Below are 18170 nucleotides of genomic sequence, written 5' to 3' on the forward strand. Positions count from 1 at the left end.
CCCCCCCCCCACCCAGCCATGGGCAAAATGAAGGGGAGATTAATTGGAGATAAAACTAATCTAAAGGTTTTCTGTTACTGCATTTGAGTAAAAAACAAACACAGAAAGATTTTAACTTACAGATACCTGTTGCCTCTGCATGAGAATAGGGAACTGGGAAATTTTTCATCTGCATCAGCTGCTTACTGATTTCATGACTTTAGATAATTCTCCTAATTTTTCTAGACCTGCAGTGGCTCATCTGTGAAACAAGGGCAATATTTGACTTTGTAAATTATAAATTATGGAATGCAAACAGAAGTAGCACGGTCCCACCCAAACACACTGGAAGCCTCTGCAGGGTAGTACCATCTCGAGCGCCAGACTCCAGCAATCATGAGTCAAGAAAATGCCAACAAGAGAAGCAGCGTTTCTGCTTTGCTCTCCTGGCTAAGCTCCTTGGGATGCCAGCCAGGCATTTTCCTCCCTCTTGGAAACTTGCCTTTTAAACTACGGGGGAGAATGGTACCTTCCTAATCATTCTTCTCACTACACGGGTAGAAAAAGGGCATATTTATATTTTGGCAAAAAGGACCCTTTGCTGGCCTCAGCTGGGCCTGAAAGTCCCTGAGTCACCTGGCTGGCTGTGGGCTGGGGCTGAGGTTATTGTGTGACTTGCCTTGCAGATGCTGGACCCCCTGAGCAGTGCTGAAAATTCCTTGTCAGGAAGCTGCCAATCCTTGGACAGGTCAGGAGACAGGTATGGGACTATGGCTGGTTTGGGGGTTAGTGCGTTGGTGTTTTTGGAACTGTTGGGCTGAGGAAATAAGAGTTAGCTAGTCTGTGTGTCTCCAGTCTAGACACTAGTCTGCAGGCCCATGGTAAAAATGTCACGTTTCTGGGAAAGAAGCCTCTCACTAGAATTCTTAGCCCTCTCAATTTTCCAAACACCATGAGAATGTTATGTTTATATAATTAGATGAGCGTAATAGCAGCTCACATGTATTAAATGTGTACCCTATTTTCCAAGTGACTTTCCACATAATACATGCTGCTATTGTGCGCTTGGCCTCATCACTGTGATGTAAACTGAGAAGCAGTGGACCTTCAGTGTTTTGGGGACAAAATTGAATTATCACCTGTGGGTTTACTTTCATTTTATTTTTCCTCCAGCTGTTGCTGGTGGAATAAGAAACTGGGATATAAAAACCAATAAACAAAATATCCATACTGCCTAGCTTAACCACACCTGCCTGCTTGGTGTATATAGTCTTGTTCTTATACTTTGGGAGGGGACAAATGCTGTCCTTTACATACCAAATGGTTCTGTGGAGCTGGTTTGCCCGTCAGTGGGGGTGTGTTTGGAATTGGCTTTAGCACTGATCCAGCCAGCCTCTCACCTTTGACCTTGTTATGCCCCAGAGCAGGTTTGGGGATTTTTTTTCTTTGTGTAACTGATTAATTGTTCATATGGGTACTGACCTTATGACCATGGCCAAATTTGTACTGTCTTTCCTAACAGATCTGAGCACTGATGAGTGGTGTCTTCCCTCTAGATATCATAGAATATAGCCGTAGTTACTGGTTGGTATCCAATTCGTAGCCTTGTTTGGGGCTCACTCTCCAACCAGGAAAGCAAGAAGGCCCAGGTAAAAGTGTCAGGAGTTGCTGCCACAAACTGAGGGCTCTGCCAGGATAGGGACTGACGCTGGCTTTGGACTATCTCCTAAACTTTGTGGCCAAGCTGGGGGTATTGGGGTGGGGGATGGCAGTAGGATAGGATTACAAAAGATCTGGGTCTACTGGTTGTCAGGGAAAGGACATTTAGGTGGATGCTGGGAAAGAGAGCTAAATTTACTCACTTGATTCTTGGGGTTTTCCTCTGTTGCTCCCATCCTTTATTTTGTTCTCCTTGGGAGTGCTACCTAGTGACTTGGACTTGCTTCCTTGAGGCCTGGCCTAACTTGAACATAGGGTTTTTCTGTCTGTTACCCTAGGCAAGGGATTTTTTTTTCCCAAGTCTTCCCTGGTTGCTAAGGTGGGAGGAAAGAGCAAGAAGAGAAAGTGCTGATCAGCGAGGGTGGAGTTTGGTAGGACTAGAGGGGTTCATCATTCAAGGTTCTGTCGTATTTGGGCCTGAGACGAGTAAAGAGAAAGTAGGAGGCTACTTCCCACCATGTGATGACATGGGAGGGATTTAGAAAAGGGAGTCTGTCTGGATATCCTGCCTCCTGCCCTGATGTGCTGCTTTGGAAGTACACTAAAGTCTACTTTGTGATTTTGTCTTGTTTTTGTCAGCCCATCTTTCCGTAAATCGCGAATGTCCCGAGCCCAGAGCTTCCCAGACAACAGACAGGAGTTCTCCGGTGAGTTCCCTGAAGCCTGGGTGAACTCTGCGGGGTGTCTGCGGGGACTGCAGGCACTCTGTCTGCTTTGATAGCTGAGTTGGGAAGCCAGACTGTATTTTACTGGGTCTTTGGAAAAGTCATGACGCATGTTTGCAACATATGGCACTAGTTCATTTTTGGAAGTACTAGAGTCATTCGCATCTATGTGATTGCTATGTCATTTGACAGCTGACAGTTCTAACTTCACTCTAAAAAAAAATTGAGCGATTTGGTTGAGTTTTGGAGATTTTACAACAAGTTGAAGATGAAAGACCAAACTGCATTTTCGCCATATTTTACTATTTTACTTCCATAAAGGGAAGAACGCGCGTGTCAAGGTTATGAAAAGTTGCATAAAGTTTACGGTGAGAATGCTCTACAAGAACATCAATGCCAATGATGGTTCATGAAATTCCGTGCTGGTGATTTTTATCTCAATGACGTTCCTCGGTCAGGGAGGCCCACTGAGGTTGATGACGACAAAATAAAGGCATTGATCGAGTCAAGCCCACAATACACGACATGAGAGATTGCAGAAACATTGAACATCCATCATTCAAGCGTTCACGACTACCTGAAGAAGCTGGGATACATAAGCAAGCTCGATATTTGGGTTCCACATGAACTCAAAGAAGTTCATTTGACGGCGCATATTAACATCTGCAGTATGCTCATTGAACGTGAGGAAAACGATCCTTTTTTGAAGCGACTGATAACTGGTGATGAGAAGTGGATCGTTGACAACAATGTGGTGCACAAATGGTCTTGATCCTGACGTGATGATTCACCTCAAACGACATCGAAAGCAGGCATTCATCAGAGGAAGGTTATGCTCTCAGTGTGGTGGGATTTTAAAGGTGTGTTTTTCGAGCGCCTGCCAAGGAACCAAACAATCAATTTGAATGTGTACTGTTGGCAATTGGACAGTTTGAACGAATCCATCATCCAGAAACGTCCAGAGCTTGTTAATTGTAAAGGAATTGTGTTCCATTGCGACAACATGAGACCACCCACAAGTTTGATCACCCATCAAAAATTATTGGAGCTTGGATGGGATGTGTTGCCATACCCACCATACTCGCCTGACCTTGCGCCGTCAGACTTCCACTTGTTTCTCTCTCTTCAAAACTCTTTGCGTGGTATAAGGTTCAATTCCAATGAGGCTGTACATCAAGCACCTTGTTCAGTTTCACAAATAAAGACAGGTCCTTCTATGAATGAGGAATAATGAAGCTCACTGAAAGATGGCAAAAGGTTATCGAACAAAACGGGCAGTATATCATTGATTGATCTTTGTTCTTTATATAAATAAATGACCTTTGAAAAACAGACAAAATACGTCATGACTTTTCTAAAGACCCAATAGTTCTCGCGCCTACTGCTCAGGTCTCAGGTGACATAGGGGCTTAAATGGGTCACTCATGATGATCTACCCCAAAGCCAGTGATTCCTCTGTCTTACTCAGATCGGGAAACTCAGCTCTATGACAAGGGGGTCAAAGGTGGAACCTACCCCCGGCGCTACCACGTGTCTATGCACCACAAGGACTACTGTGATGGTGAGTGCGCCTCCGCCTGCCCTCTGCTGGCTGCCTCAGAGAGGACAGCTAGAGCTCCGCCTTGGAAACTTCGCTGCGGGGGGTGGGCCTGGGCACTCCAGACCCTGTGTTTCCTTTATTCCTGAGGAACTGTGCCCAGACTCGAGGCATTAGAGACAGGGAAAAACAAAAGAAGAAAGAGGATGGTATTTGTTCTTTAGTCTAGTTGTGGAGGACGTCGCTTCACTGGCCCATGTTAGTATTGTGATTATTGCACTTTTCCCGTTTGAGGCAGATCAGTGAGGCTCACGTCCGCTCACATTGGCTGCCGGCCACTCACGCTGGCTGCCTGCCACTCACGGTAGCTCACGGCAGCCCACTGCAGCCTACGCCGTCGCCGGCGACTCATGGCAGCCCAACTCCAGGTCAAGCTGTTGTTCACCATCTTAGCTGTAGAGGGCAGTGTCACTGGCCCTCATGTTGGACTCGAACCGGGTCCCTGCCGCTCAGAGCTCACGCTCCCAAGCCAACTCTTAATCAACGAGCCACTCCGCTAGCCCAAGGATGGTATTTTTAGGCCAGGGTACTGCCACTGGGAACTCTGTCCTTTGTCTGAGTGCTCAGCGTGCTCCAAGGCACCAACTCTTCACCGCCCTCTTCTGCCCCATGGCAGCAAAGGGAATGGAGCTTCTGCAGAGGGTTGAGATTAGGATGCCAAAGAAAACAGACTTCAGCCCTGGGTTGGCCTTGCATGTGATGTGGTACCTGAGGGCCAGCCCTGTGCCTTCCCTTTGGCCAGAGCTCCCTGAACTATCTGTAGCTGCTTCCTGATGTCTGCTTTTATCCTGATTCTCAAGGTGCTTGGAACATTAGCCATTCTGGCATGGGTCAGGTAGGAGGGCAGATAGGATGGACCGGAGCTGGTATTATGACCTGGTTTACACATTCAGCATTGAGGCCTGAGGTCTGACTTGCTCTGCTCTGGCCCCTACACCCTTTTAGGCAGAAGAACATTTCCCCGAATACGGCGTCATCAAGGTAACCTGTTCACCCTGGTGCCCTCCAGCCGCTCCCTGAGCACAAATGGCGAGAACATGGGTCTGGCGGTGCAATATCTGGACCCCCGAGGGCGCCTGCGGAGTGCGGACAGCGAGAACGCCCTCTCTGTTCAGGAGAGGAATGTGCCGACCAAGTGTGAGGAGTGGGCCCTGGCCAGGGGGTGCTCAGATGAGCTGCAGGGCGGGAGGCCAGTGAGTCCACTGGGGCTGTCTGGGTCAGCAGCAGGCTAAGCTGGCCCATCCTCTCCACACTGGAAGAGCCTGTCAGTGGACAGCAGACCCCGCAGACCCTAGTCCTTGCTCCACGGTTGTGTGGCAAGCCATTTCCCCTCTCTGATCTTTATTTTTTCCATGTTTAAACTGAAGCATGGTCTCCTTAATCCCTGCCATATTATTTTGGGGCTTTGGAAGTATAGGTGTTTGATCAATGCAGAAGAGCATTTAACCATGAATTTAGCCAGTCCTGTGCTTCTCAGGACTCAAGCCTTAAGGTCTGATTGACCAGGGCACTGGGCTCCAGATGGGGGTGGAAATGCTGTGCTCAGATGTGATGGTGCCGAGTGAGGGGGAGCTCAAGTCAGAGGTCCAAGATAGAGCCTCTGGATAATGAAGCAGGATATCCATAAATAACATGACAGACTAAAGCTTCTTTCTTCTGTTCTCCTGTAGCTCCTAGTGCTCCCATCAACTGGCGCCGGGGGAAGCTCCTGGGCCAGGGTGCCTTCGGCAGGGTCTATTTGTGCTATGATGTGGACACAGGACGGGAACTTGCTTCCAAGCAGGTCCAGTTTGACCCAGACAGCCCTGAGACAAGCAAGGTACTTCCTTCCCCATGTTCTGACTTCTAGTTCCTCCCTCAACCAACTAAATGCCTGTTCTGGTGCACAGACTAATTGCTCAAGATGCTATAGGTTGCTTCCCCCATCATTCTTCCTCCCAAGTTCCCTTGCTGTCCACCCTGGCTCTGGCCATGGGGTGAAGGGACCATGGTCCAAAGAGCACCAAGCACCCAGGAGAGGGATTGGGTTATGAGAAACTGAGCTGATGGCAAAGTACCAGGCAACCCAAACTGAGGCAACGTCCAGTGCCACAAAGAGCAGCACCTGCTCCCTATCACTAACACACACCTCTCTCAGCCCAGGAATGAGCCTATTTTTGGAGTTCAGCTTTGAGTGTGGCCTACACTCTAATTTGAGTGGATAAATACAGCAGTTACCTTAACCAAGCACCCCCAACTCCTCCCACTCCACTGCCTGCCTTCTCGTATGGGATTGCCACCATCCCACGGGTTGCACATCATTGTGGCCAAGGGCCAGACAATTGAGAGAGTCCCCGTTTTCCCCAACTGAAGTTTTCAAGGCAAATAGACCCCTCTGTAGCCACTGACTAGGGCAAACTGAGCTGATCCCAGGCAGGCAGACTGGGGCCCTAAGAGCTGAGGTGACCACTAGGCCCCTCCCGTAGGAGGTGAGTGCTCTGGAGTGTGAGATCCAGTTGCTGAAGAACTTGCAGCACGAGCGAATTGTGCAGTACTATGGCTGTCTACGAGACCGCGCAGAGAAGACTCTGACCATCTTCATGGAGTACATGCCGGGGGTACGTGGCCTTGATGCATGTGAGACACACACGAGAGTGGGCCTGCGCTGGGGCTGGGCTTGCACAGGAGGGATCCCTTTGGCATGGGTCCGATCACCTAAGACTCCAGAGGCTCAGAGAAGGTGAGGTGATGGAAGGACTTGCGGTCAGGAGGGCCCTCCCTCTGGCAGTGATGGTGAGGGATGAGAAATGTCCTGGGCCACCCTCACCTGAGGCTTCCAGGACGGCTGCACTGTCCAGTAAGTACTGCCTTTACCTGTAGCAGAGGGGCCTCCCTTCTGGATTTGGGTTGTACATTGGTTGAGGGTAGGACTGTCTCAGACTTGTCTCTAAGCTGCCCAACAGCCCCTAGCAAAGCCCTCGGCCCATTGTAAGTGGAGGTTGGATGAAGCACTTCTTCGCTGCAGTGCTAGGGGCTGGAAATAGCCTTGCTGCCTTCCCACAGTGACTCCCTCTGATTTCTGTGGCTGTAGGGCTCAGTGAAAGACCAGTTGAAGGCCTACGGAGCTCTGACTGAGAGTGTGACCCGAAAATACACGCGGCAGATCCTAGAGGGTGTATCTTACCTGCACAGCAACATGATCGTTCACCGGGACATCAAGGGTGAGCATGGCCTGCTGCGGGGTCCCCAAGACCTGGTCACTTAACCATTCCAAAGTTGCTGAAAAGTGGGACCCTGATTGCTTCCTTGGGAGATTGGCATGAAGATCGGTTGAACAATTTGGGAAAAGACTGCAGAGGAAAGTGCTCTGCAGCATTGGCCATGGTGACAATCATTTCGTGCTATAGGGCCGAGGCTTGTGTCACTAGCCTGTTTGCCCTGTGCAGCTCAGTTCTAATTCGTGGTAGCCCTGTGCTCCCTAGTAGCCCTGTGACCTGGGAGGGAGGGACAGAGGGAGGGAGGTAGAGAAAGCCCAGCAGTTCCAGGGTTTTAGCCTTTGTCCTGTCATGCCTTAGGAGCCAACATCCTCCGAGACTCTGCTGGGAATGTGAAGCTGGGGGACTTTGGGGCCAGCAAGCGCCTGCAGACCATCTGCATGTCGGGCACGGGCATGCGCTCTGTCACCGGCACACCCTACTGGATGAGCCCTGAGGTGATCAGCGGCGAGGGCTACGGAAGGAAGGCAGATGTGTGGTGAGCGCTGCGACCATGCTGGGACCCCACCTCCCTGTCTGGGCTGTACTGGCTTCAACTTAGAAATGAGCCTTGGGGCTCGCGGTGTGGCAGGAGGGAGCGTCTGCCTCTTGGCCAGCTAGGCCAGGTTGCAGAGGTGGCGGTGTTTTAACTCCAAACTGTTATTGCTGGGAAGTTAGGCTATGGAAAACATCCCTGGTGTTTGCTAAATCCTAAAAGAAGTCAAATCCACTCTGAAGGCCTGGATCAGCTTCTGAATGGTAGCAGGCTCCCCGCTCCTAGCACTCAGACAGCTTGCATTTGCTCCGTTTAATTTCATGTCCATCCTCTGTACAAGCGTGGAAGCTGTGAGCAGCTCTTCCCCTTTGAACGTTCTTGCAGTGGGCTAAATGATAGTCCCTGAAGATGTCCATGTACTAATTTACCATTTGACCTACAAATGTGACCTTATATGACAGAAGGGCCTTTGCAAATGTGATTAAGAATTTTGAGGTGGGGAGACGATCCTGGATTATCTGAGTGGGCCCAGTATAATCAAAAGGGTCCTAATAAAAAGGAGAATCGAAGGGCCAGCTGAGTGGCTCAGTTGGTTAAGAGCTCGCTCAATAGTTTGAGCTCTGAGCAACAGCGGTTCGATTCCCGGCCCAAGCTGAGCAGCCGCTGAGCTGCCAACAGGTGGCAGAATGGCTCAGCTTAAAAAAAAAAAAAAAGGATCAAGATCAGAGTGGGTAGTAGGAGATGTGATAATGGAAGTGAGAGGTTGGAGTGATGCAAGGAAGGGGCCATGAGCCAAGGGAATGCAGGCGGCCTCTAGAAGCTGGAAAAGGCAAGGAAACGGATTCTTTCCTCAGAGCTTCCAGAAGGAACCATCCCCACTGAGAGCTTGATTTTAACCCAGTGAGACTGATTTTAGACTTCCAACCTCCAGAACTATAATAAATTTGTATTCTTTTTGATGCCACTAGGTTCATGGTAATTTGTTACTGCAGCAATAGGAAACTAATACAGTTGTCCTGGCACTCTTTATGTCCATGCTAAGTGGATGTCTTTCCCAGTCAAGAAGCACTGGGTGGGTATAAGTCAATAAAGTCCATGTGGACCATCTGACAGTGCTTCGAAGCCTCTTCTGGCCTTGGGGACCCTCTATAGGGTGTGAGCCCTAAGCTTGGCCCATCCTGCCTTAGTTTGTTCTGAGAAAGGCACCTCCTTTCACAACACTGGGCAGGGCAGCTGGGAGCTTGGGACCAGCCGTGAGGTGACATGGGGTTCTCTTTCTTCAGGAGCTTAGGCTGCACTGTGGTGGAGATGCTGACAGAAAAACCACCTTGGGCAGAGTATGAAGCCATGGCCGCCATTTTCAAGATTGCCACCCAGCCCACCAATCCTCAGCTGCCCTCCCACATCTCTGAGCATGGCCGGGACTTCCTGAGGCGCATATTTGTGGAGGCCCGCCAGAGACCTTCGGCCGAGGAGCTGCTCACACACCACTTTGCACAGCTCGTGTACTGAGCTCTCAAGGCCACGCTGCTGCCGGCCGCCCCTGCTGCGTGGGCCAGGGGCTGCTGTGGGGCTCAGCGAAGTTGCTGCTTTTCCCAGGCAAGGCTGTGGACCTGGAGCTGCAGTCCAGCCAGCGTTTGTCTGTGCCTCTTCGCCGCTGGAGCACAGAGCCAAGGTGGGGCAGCTGCAGCCTCAAGGACTGGAAGCCCCCAGCCTACCAGACCTGAGAGCTCCAGCCTCGTAAGCTCAGCGTGCAGGGGAAGGGGCCAGAACAAGTGTGCAAGGCGCTGTGGGCCCCGCCCTTGGGGCTGTGTCCTGACACTGCAATCAGCACCAGAGCCCCAAGGTCTAGGGGCACAGGATGGACATGAGGGTCCGAATAGTGTTACTTTCATTCAGAGTGTTATTTTGTTTCTCCTCCCCATGTCTGGAGATCACCGGGCATCTCGGCTAGATGAGCCCACCGAAGCCTGAGGTAAAAGCCCGGCATCCCGCAGCCAATGGAAGGCAGAGGCCTGGGCTGTGCTCTCCCTGGAGCTCCCAGGTCAGCTTTGCCAGTCCCTGTCCTTTACCAAAGATGAATGAAGCGAATGTTATGCTGCCTTATTCAGGGAAGGAGCAGCCCGTCCTGCCTGCCCTTGTGACCCTGCCTTCCCAAGCAGGGGCCTGAGATGTGGAACTGCCCCACTGAGGGGGCAGTTTTGTCAATGCAATGTCTCTGTTTTACAAGTTGGAGTCACTCTTATGCTGTACCCAGTTTCTAAACTGGAGACTGTGTCCCCCCTGGGCTCTGAGTACCCCTGCCGGCAATGTCTCTGTTTTACAAGTTGGAGTCACTCTTATGCTGTACCCAGTTTCTAAACTGGAGACTGTGTCCCCCCTGGGCTCTGAGTACCCCTGCCGGCAATGTCTCTGTTTTACAAGTTGGAGTCACTCTTATGCTGTACCCAGTTTCTAAACTGGAGACTGTGTCCCCCCTGGGCTCTGAGTACCCCTGCTGTGGGCTTTGGGCCTTGGCTGGATTGGAAAGAGCTGAAGGTAATGGCCTTTGTGCTCTTGGCCTGGCATCTGTTCCCCCACCGCAGCGGAAGGGAAGATGGACAGCACAGTCCTGGCCTCTGATCCAGCTGGCCGCCCCGCCCCCAGTAGGCTGTTCACGCTGGCCAGGGCAGTCCTATCGGGCTGTCTGAGTATGACCCTGCTAGGCCAGAGCCCTCTCCACCTGATAGAAGGGAGAGCCCCTTTGATGCCACCAACCGTGTCCAAAACCGCCAGCTTTGTTCCTCCTTGGCCAGCCTTGCCCTTCCCCACGAGGTCTCAGCCTCTTTCCCTTCTTGCTCCTCCCTTGGGGGGACAAGTGGCAGCAGGGGTCTGGGAGCCAGTATCTCCAAGCAGCTTAGAGTTGGCCTTATTTACCTCAGCCTGGGCGCTGGTCCTTTCTTCCGGCCCCTCCCCTCCAAAATGTGCCTATTGCTAGAGCTCCTCCCTCTCAACACCCAGTTTCCTTGGGAGTTGTCATTAAAGGAAAAAAAAAAAAAACCAGTGCCCAGGGATGGGCGTCTCCAGGGAGCTGGGGATTAGCACCAGGCAGCTCGTTGCTAGCCACGCCCACTTCCCCACGGCACCGGAACAAGCCAAAGCCTTCGTTGTATGTTGACGATGCACTTTTATGAATGTACAATAGTTTCTATCGCTGTTTTTAGCCTTTTCACATCATGTAATGTGAGGCCTTGTTACTTGTTAATTTATAGCTCAGATCATATTTGATGGTTTTTATATATATCACTTCTAGACTGTTACAGGTGATGGACGCCTCAAGAGAGAGAAGAAAATGAAAGCAGCTGGTTTTGCAGGAATGTGTTGCATGGTGCCAGTGGGCCCAGGCCCGTTTTCATCCTCTTCCCCCAGGGGTCTGTCAGGCACCCCCAGCCCAGCCCTAAGATAACGAGCATGTGCTCCTGCCTCCACCTCGGCCCTTGCCCAGGGTGGGGACCGGCCCCTCATCTCGACCAAAGCTGCCTCGTGGCAGCTCGGCCTCTCCACGACCCCGTCCTGATGGCTCCACCACTCTTCTTGGGCCTACACCCCTGATCTGTCCTGTTCCCTGAGAGGAAAGAGTATGCAGGAGCTGACAAGATGAGACGACTCTGTGTCCCAGGTTCAGGCTCTCACAGAGCCCCACCCCTCGGGGTCTTACCTCACAGGGAATGTTTTAAAAAACAAACGAATTTGCAAACAAGCCAACAAACCCTGCACTCCAAAAGAAACAAGACCCTGATTTTTTTTGTGCCAAAAACTGTGGACATGCTGGCTCAGCATCCTCAGGACCAAGCTGTTGCTTAATTTTAATTTATTGTTTTGTTTTTTTTAAATAATCCAGATGAAAAGTTGTGGGCTTAGATGGCCTGTGCCCAAAGGTTCTGAAGGGCAGTCACCTAGCAGCCCTAGGCTTGCTGTGGTAAGGGCCATGCGCCATTTGCTCATCATTCCGTGGGGTATGTTGGCCTTGGCCAACCCAACAGAGGTCAGGGCTGGGGACAGTCTGCACCCCACTGCCCCTCCCGCCCTCCTCAGCTCTGTGTTTGTGTCTGAATTGTGGATCGTGCAGAAGAACCTGCAGCCATACTTATTTGACTATATCTTGACCCAGGGCTTGCAGTGCAAAGCCAGGCCAGTGTTGCGCATTACTTACAATAAAAGGGATCATTTATACCTGGGGTCCTGTGGCAGTGCTTTTGGTTGGGGGGTGGAGGGAGTAGGTGCTTGCCTAGTGGGGACCAGGCATGGTGCTTGGGTCCCTCTATAGAGAACTTGACTCCAAGAGGGGTCCTGGGATGGGATGGTACCCACTGCTAGCTCAGGTGACACCCCCTCTTCTCCCAGGAGCTCCACTGAGGGTGGTCCTGTCTGCCCCAGGTGTCACCAGTGGCCAGGGTTCTAGCACCTCTGGGGCATCTAGTAGTTGTCCAGCCCAGGGAAGGGCTCCCTTTTGTCCCGTCCTTTCAGTGCAAGGATCAGATGCCTCCAGGAGCCATCTCTGGTACCTCCCCATAGCTTAGCTCCAAGCAGACAGTCCTTGGCCCCACCTGAAGCCTCTGGCACAGAAGTTGGGCCTGCCCTGAATGAGGCTCTCACAGGACCCACCCACTCACTCTCTGAACATTAGCTCTGCTGCTTCAAGAGGTACTGTCTACCTCAACACAGCACAGTGGCCTATCTGCCACCAGGGCTTGAGGCCTAGCTCCCTACCCTGTCCTATGGGCATGAGGTCATCACAGGAACTTTAGTAGTATGGGACAATGGTAGCAAATCCCCCAGGAGTCTGTCCTCTTGTTCCACCAACTTATGTATCTCATGGGCAATTTAGTATCAGGATAGTTGGGTCTGGGGCAGGACAACACAGACTTCTTGCCTGTATTCCCCTGGGGCTGGGGGAGGTGGGGTCTCAGGTCCTCCAAGATTGCCTTGTTTGTTGTCCCTCACAGGAGCAGACACGCTGTTTCTCCTTGGACTACCTGGGACAGTGACCATAGCTGTCCCACTCTGGAGCTTGAGAAAGGGTGAGATGACATGGGGAAAGGGCAGAGACAAGGAAACCTCTGATGGCACTTGCTGGATCTGCTGATTCTTCCCTCCCTTGCTGATTTCCAGGACAAAAGGGGCTCAGACAAGGACCCAGCCTTGCACCCCAACATAGTGAAGTGCAGCGAGGCCAGACACCATCACCCATTGATGGCCTGACCCTCTCTCAATTAACACAAGGCAGAGGAGCAAATGCATTTCAGCTATAAAACTAATCTAGGTTTGATAACATAGACCTGGCTGGGAAAAGGGACATCCCCTTTTCTCAGGCTGGCTGGTATTTCTGACATCCATCATCAGGCCCCCATCAAGATCAGGAATGCTCTAGCTGCCTGTCCCCCCTCTTCACCTCCACATGTTGAGGTCTGTGTCCTGCCACAAAGCCCCCCCATCAGGCCACATAATACAGAGTCAGGATCTGATGAAACATGTTTAAGATGGGGTTGATAACAACAGTCAGAACCAGCAGAAACAGGAGAACAGGGGAGCATGGCCACTGCCAGATCAATGCCAGTCTCTGTGGCTCTCAGCCAGTGCTTTAGCTTTTGCTGCTTGATGCTGGTGGTGCGAGATGGTCCCAAGCCCCACTGGGGCATGCCCTGCCTTGCCTTGCAGGGCTGTTCCACTTCCCCTCCCTTCCCCCACTGAGCCGTAGGGGACATTCTGTGAGGCCCAGCGGGGAGCACTCTGGTTCTCCTTCCTCCAAAGTCTCCATGGCTCAGAAACAGGCTAAGGGCAGAGGTAGATGGGGAGATATGGGGGCCACACAGGCCCCAGGTGGCAGTGAGGGAGCTTAGGACCCTGAGGGGGACATGCTGACTCCTTGCTGGAGAAAAGGCACCTAGATAGGGGAGCTGGGCTTCGGGGCCTCCCAGAGGGCCAGGGATGAGGTGGGGTAGGCTGAGAAAAGCAGGAAGCAGGGTGGTGAGCAACCCCCAATCCTGGTTCCCGAATCCCCACCCACTGAGGGAGAAGGAAGGAATCCTGGGACAGAGCCCTGCCCCCAACCCTTTGCCTGAGCAAGATGGTCTCATCCCCTCCCACCCCAGCCCAGGTCCAATCTCTTTCCCACCCTTCCCACCACCGGGCTCCAGGCCCTCTACAGAGGGAGTGGAGGTCAGAGAGGGCTCAGGCTGTCTTGGTGCCAGGGTCCACCTCCTTGTGGGCCCAGAGCTCCTTGTGCTGCTTCCGGCCAAAGCCCTCATCGTAGTTGCCTTTGCTCTTAAACAGCTGCTGGAAGTGGGGTTTGCAGTAAAATTCCCCGTGCAGAGCCGCGTAGCTGCCCAGGCTGCAGAAGCAGAACAACTGTGGTCAGGTCAGGTCAGGACTGGAAGGCGGGGGCGGGGGCAGGGCAAGGGCGCACCTCAGCTTGGTGTGACAGTGCTTGCAGCAGAAGCATGAGTTGTGGAAAATGAGCTTGTCTGCCACCAACCGCTCCATGGGGTACACGGTCTTCTGACAGGCTGCACAGGTCTCCTTTACCTGGGCCCGAAGGCTGAAGGACTATTGGGGGGAGAGACTCAGCTAGGGGCCTGACCAGCACCCATCCTTCCCTCTCCCAGCTTCAGGGTCCTACCTTGGAGCGCTGAACAGTGCTGCTGCCACTGCTGCCTTTGGCTTCCTGAGAGAGAGGGCCAGTTCAGAGCAGGGTCAGCTGAGAGATGCCCCAGACTTACGCCGTAGTCACCAGCCCAGATCCCAGATCCCAAAGGCACTCAAGAGGGGGCAATGGGTGGCAGGCAAACACACCACTGTCACCCCTTCATCCCCAGGCCAGACACCTGCCCCAGGTGTCTTCCCACCCAGATGATCACCTACATGAGAGGGGGTGGACTGGGCGGTTCCTGCAGCCTGGAACATGGCTGGTTAGAAGTGATGGAGGCCCGGGTGGAGACGCGGCACCCGCTGGGTTCTGCAAGGGGAAGTCTGTCGGTTGGGCCCCACAAGCCCTTCCCCAGCCTGCAGGGTGGGGGTGGGAGTGTTTACAAGCAGGGGGCTGTGGGGGCTGTGGTTGGGACTTTCCCTAAGTCATTTCCTGTTGCTCTGGGTCTTGCTACTTCCGCCCCTCACCCACCTTCTCCTCCCGCCCACCCCCCCATGCTGTTCCCCAAGGGGCTGGGGTCCCTGAGTGGAACCATGTGTCGGGGCAAGAACAGAGCTAGTGGGCAGGAAGAGCAGTTGGGGTGGGGACTCCGCGCAACCGTCGTAAGCGCCCCGCGGGTCCAGACCCCGCCCGGGGTAAGAAAGGTGAGGGAGGTCGGGAGAGGGTGGGCACGGCGGGGCCGTGGCGACAACCCGCAGCCCCTGCCTGACCCAGGCCCGATGCTGCCCAGTATTGGGCAGAGGCTGCAGGCGCCCCCAGCTCGGCCCAGCCCCTGGACAGCGCTCGCGGGCCGGGCCGCCGGTACGCCCAGCTTCTCGGCCCCTGGGCCTGCGCGGACAGGATCCCAGACCCAGGACCCCCGTGGGCCCAGTCTAGGGGGACTCGGCCCCACCCCCGCCAGGAGGCCTGCCCTGGAGGTCCCCCGCTGGCCTCCAGGCCCCCGGCGAAAGCGACAGGCGGAGGCACTCGGCGTCGGGAACCCAGCGCGGGAACCCTCAGCCCCCACCTCGGCGCCGGGGTTTACGAACCGGTTGCAGACCCCTCCCTGCGGCCGCCCGCCCGTGGGTCTCACCGGGCCCCGGCCTGGGCCGCGGGGCGGGAGATCGGTCTCCGTAGGGCGCCTCGGGTACGAAGAGTGCGCGGCCGCGAGCTGCCGCTGCTTGCCAGTGGTCCCCGAGCGGCCGCCGCCGCCACCGCCTTATCGCGGCGCCGCCCCCGCCGGCCCCCGCCCAGCGCCCGCCCATTGGCTCCGCCGCGCCCGGAGCCGCCTCCGGGGCCCCGGCGCCGCCGCCGACCCTCTATGTGCTTTGTCTTTCCCTCGCTCGCGGTCCCGCCTTTGTTTGCCGCCCCCCGCTCGGACCCGGCGCTCGCCGCGCTCGTAGGCCTCGCGAGGTCGGCAGCCCGTCGGCCCACTCCGAGCGAAGGCAGGGACCGGAGCCGAAGGGCCCCGCGCTGCATGCCTCGGGGAGGGGATGAATTCAAGTTGAGACGCCTGGGGTCACGGGACAAATGGCGCTCCTGGCGAGGGCCCTGTGGCAGTAAAGGAGAACCGGACAGCGCCTGGGTTTTTCGCTGCCTCAGTTTCCCCCGGTTGGCCCTCGCGGACGAAGGCCCGACAGCCCCTGTCCCCGCCCCGGGCTCTGTGGGTCCCGCAGCCTGATAGACCCCGCAGGGGCGGCCCCGCCCAGGGTCTGGCCCCTGCTCCCACGCCCCCTCGGGCCGCGGAGTCCTCCTGTCGCCAGGGGCAGCCCCGCGCGACCGCAGGGCCTCCGAGGAAGATGGCAGCGGCGGCTGGGCACGCGGTTCCGCCACACCTGGCAATCAGACCCGGGGAGGGCCTGGGGGTCCCATGTTCAGTCACCTTCCGCCGCCGGCTCACCTCGGGGACCAGCTTGCACGAGTGTTCTGTGGGACCATCACTTAGTGCCCTCTCCTGCGACTCCCAAAGCAAGGGGCCCAAGAAGCTACTGCCTTTGGTGTCATAGAGTATACCCGCTGTCCTAAAGCGTTTCTGTGGCTGGATGTTATGGAATTACCCCCAGTCATGGGGGGCACCCCCTTCAGGGAAAGGGATTTCCATCCTTCAGACAAGTACCCATTACCGCATTTAACGCAAGGGAAGAGGCCTAAAGATTTGAAGTAACTTGTTCCAAGTAACAGCTGGCTTCACAGCAGGGTTGGGTGAGAAGCCAGGTCTTCTGACCCTGGCTCCTTACTTCCTTGCCCCTCTGGCCAAGCCGGCTGCCGACAGCAGCTCCAACCCACAGCACAACAGGTCTGAGGCACACAGGTGGCAGAGGGCCATCACTCTCATGGAGGGGTAGAGCCTCAGTTGTGCGGGGTACATGTGGGGGTGGGGATGGGGGTGCAGAGTGCCTCCCGGATGGACCTCTGCTGGGAGGCTGGGAGCCCGCAGGACACCAGGGACTGCAGGGCTCTGTCTGACATCAGGCTGGAAGCTGTTTGGTGAAGCACAGCCCTAAACATAGCTTGTTCCCACACCGTGGCAGGAATAGAACTAGTGGCTCCAGAGCCCGGCCCACACACTTGTCAGGGAGCAGGACAGCTCAGCGCCTGCGCGCCTGGCAGGGGAGGGGGCTAGGCAGCGGGCTTCCCCAGCCCCCAGCTGTTCCCTGGGCTCTCAGTGCATCCACGCTGTGCTTTGCTTTTCTCCTTAGCTCCTGCTCCTCTCTAGAGGAAGGTTTGTGTTTGGGCTGAGCCACATGCAGGCCTATGGACTCCCTGGATGAGGTGTGTATGTGTGAGAAACTTCTAAAACTTCATGTGCATCTTTCCATACCTGTCATCATATTCTCAAAGGGGGCTGTAGGGATGCAAGAAAGGTGAAGCCCTCAGGGGCACAAGGAGCAAGGCTAGGCTGACAGCTGGGCACTGTCTGGCCACCCAGAGCCTGAGGCCCCCTTGCGCTGCCCAGGACAACTCTGTGGGCTGAACCACATGCAGGTAGCTTCCACAGTCAGCAGTTTGGGCGTTGAAAATGAACTGACAAGCGAGGTGAGAAAAGCCGTTGACAGGCCAAGAAACCCGCCTGATAATGGTGTTAAGAAAAGGGAACTTGAGGTTTAAAGGACAAAAATGAGCTGGGCAGGGGGAAGGAGGAGGGTTGGAAATAAATGTGACCTGGCCTTCTCACTCCATTTCAGGTCTCCCCATGCTACCTCCTGGTTGATGTTATTCCTTCCCCTCAACCCCTGTGTAACTGCCCAAACAAAGAACAGGGTTTTTTGTTTTTTGGGGTTTTTTAAACTGGTGATACAATTTCTGAGGAAAGGGAAAGTGAGAGCATTTGAGGGTTCAGAGCAGCTTCAGGGAAGAGGGCAGGGCACTTCCTTTATCTGACATTTGAAGAGCCTCACCCAGAGGAGGGCACCTCACCAGAGGGACTGGCAGGAGGGAAGATGCTGAGCTGGTGCACACCCGCTGGGAAGCACCATGGAGAAGACTGAAGTTAGAATCACCCCTGGCCCTGACTCACTGGCTGCCAGCCAGGATGACAGGGCAGGGGACCCATCTGATTCTTAGGTTACCTGCTCTTTGGATATCAGTTCCAGTGGTAAGGAGACAACTTATGTTACAAAACAACACAAATCATGTTACAAAACAAAACCCTCCACCTGCTTTCCTGCCAAGTGAGCGTCTTCTGCCTGGACTCCTAGTGGCCCAGAAATAGTCCTGTGGAGCGGCTGTCTGCAGTACCTAGCTAGACCTTTCCAGCCCCAAAGTGGTTTGACGGCCACAGGCTAAAAATAATAGTCTCAAAAGTTTAGATAGGTAA

General features: G+C 54.2%; 2 protein-coding genes across 6 annotated transcripts in view; one reads left to right on the top strand and one right to left on the bottom strand.

The window, feature by feature from the left end:
• Nucleotides 1-11901, top strand: part of MAP3K3 (mitogen-activated protein kinase kinase kinase 3) — a 60185-nt gene extending 48284 nt beyond the window's left edge. For 2 of the 4 annotated variants that reach the window (XM_019637650.1, XM_019637652.1), the window contains 9 exons: nucleotides 666-727; nucleotides 2278-2345; nucleotides 3832-3924; nucleotides 4906-5097; nucleotides 5631-5779; nucleotides 6426-6557; nucleotides 7031-7160; nucleotides 7515-7692; nucleotides 8973-11901. In XM_019637650.1, coding sequence (XP_019493195.1) covers nucleotides 666-727; nucleotides 2278-2345; nucleotides 3832-3924; nucleotides 4906-5097; nucleotides 5631-5779; nucleotides 6426-6557; nucleotides 7031-7160; nucleotides 7515-7692; nucleotides 8973-9201 — 1233 coding nt within the window. In that variant the 3' untranslated portion in view covers nucleotides 9202-11901. Of the gene's footprint in view, nucleotides 1-665; nucleotides 740-2277; nucleotides 2346-3831; nucleotides 3925-4905; nucleotides 5098-5630; nucleotides 5780-6425; nucleotides 6558-7030; nucleotides 7161-7514; nucleotides 7693-8972 lie in introns of all 4 variants that reach the window. The other 2 variants (XM_019637649.1, XM_019637651.1) reach the window with 1 other exon arrangement.
• A 1281-nt stretch (nucleotides 11902-13182) lies between these two features.
• LIMD2 (LIM domain containing 2) lies at nucleotides 13183-15554 on the bottom strand. 2 transcript variants are annotated; one of them, XM_019637653.1, is made up of 5 exons: nucleotides 15403-15554; nucleotides 14590-14683; nucleotides 14348-14392; nucleotides 14135-14274; nucleotides 13183-14059 (listed from the first exon to the last, which is right to left on the bottom strand). In XM_019637653.1, the coding sequence occupies exons 2-5, from the start codon at nucleotides 14629-14631 to the stop codon at nucleotides 13900-13902; spliced, it is 387 nt and encodes a 128-aa protein (XP_019493198.1). In that variant the 5' UTR covers nucleotides 14632-14683; nucleotides 15403-15554; the 3' UTR covers nucleotides 13183-13899. The 2 variants fall into 2 exon arrangements, with proteins under 2 accessions (XP_019493198.1, XP_019493199.1); XM_019637654.1 differs by having other exon boundaries at nucleotides 15447-15552.
• Between the last annotated feature and the right edge of the window lie 2616 nt (nucleotides 15555-18170).

Source organism: Hipposideros armiger, unplaced genomic scaffold, assembly GCF_001890085.2.
Source record: "Hipposideros armiger isolate ML-2016 unplaced genomic scaffold, ASM189008v1 scaffold_34, whole genome shotgun sequence".
In the NCBI taxonomy this organism is placed as follows: Eukaryota; Metazoa; Chordata; class Mammalia; order Chiroptera; family Hipposideridae; genus Hipposideros; species Hipposideros armiger.

Coding starts and splice junctions, on each gene's coding strand:
- LIMD2 (XM_019637653.1), bottom strand. CDS start 14,631: ATGTTCCAGGCTGCAGGAACCGCCCAGTCCACCCCCTCTCAT. Junction 14,275..14,347: donor GCACTGTTCAGCGCTCCAAG/GTAGGACCCTGA, acceptor TCCCCCCAATAG/TCCTTCAGCCTTCGGGCCCA. Junction 14,060..14,134: donor CACTGTCACACCAAGCTGAG/GTGCGCCCTTGC, acceptor CTGCTTCTGCAG/CCTGGGCAGCTACGCGGCTC.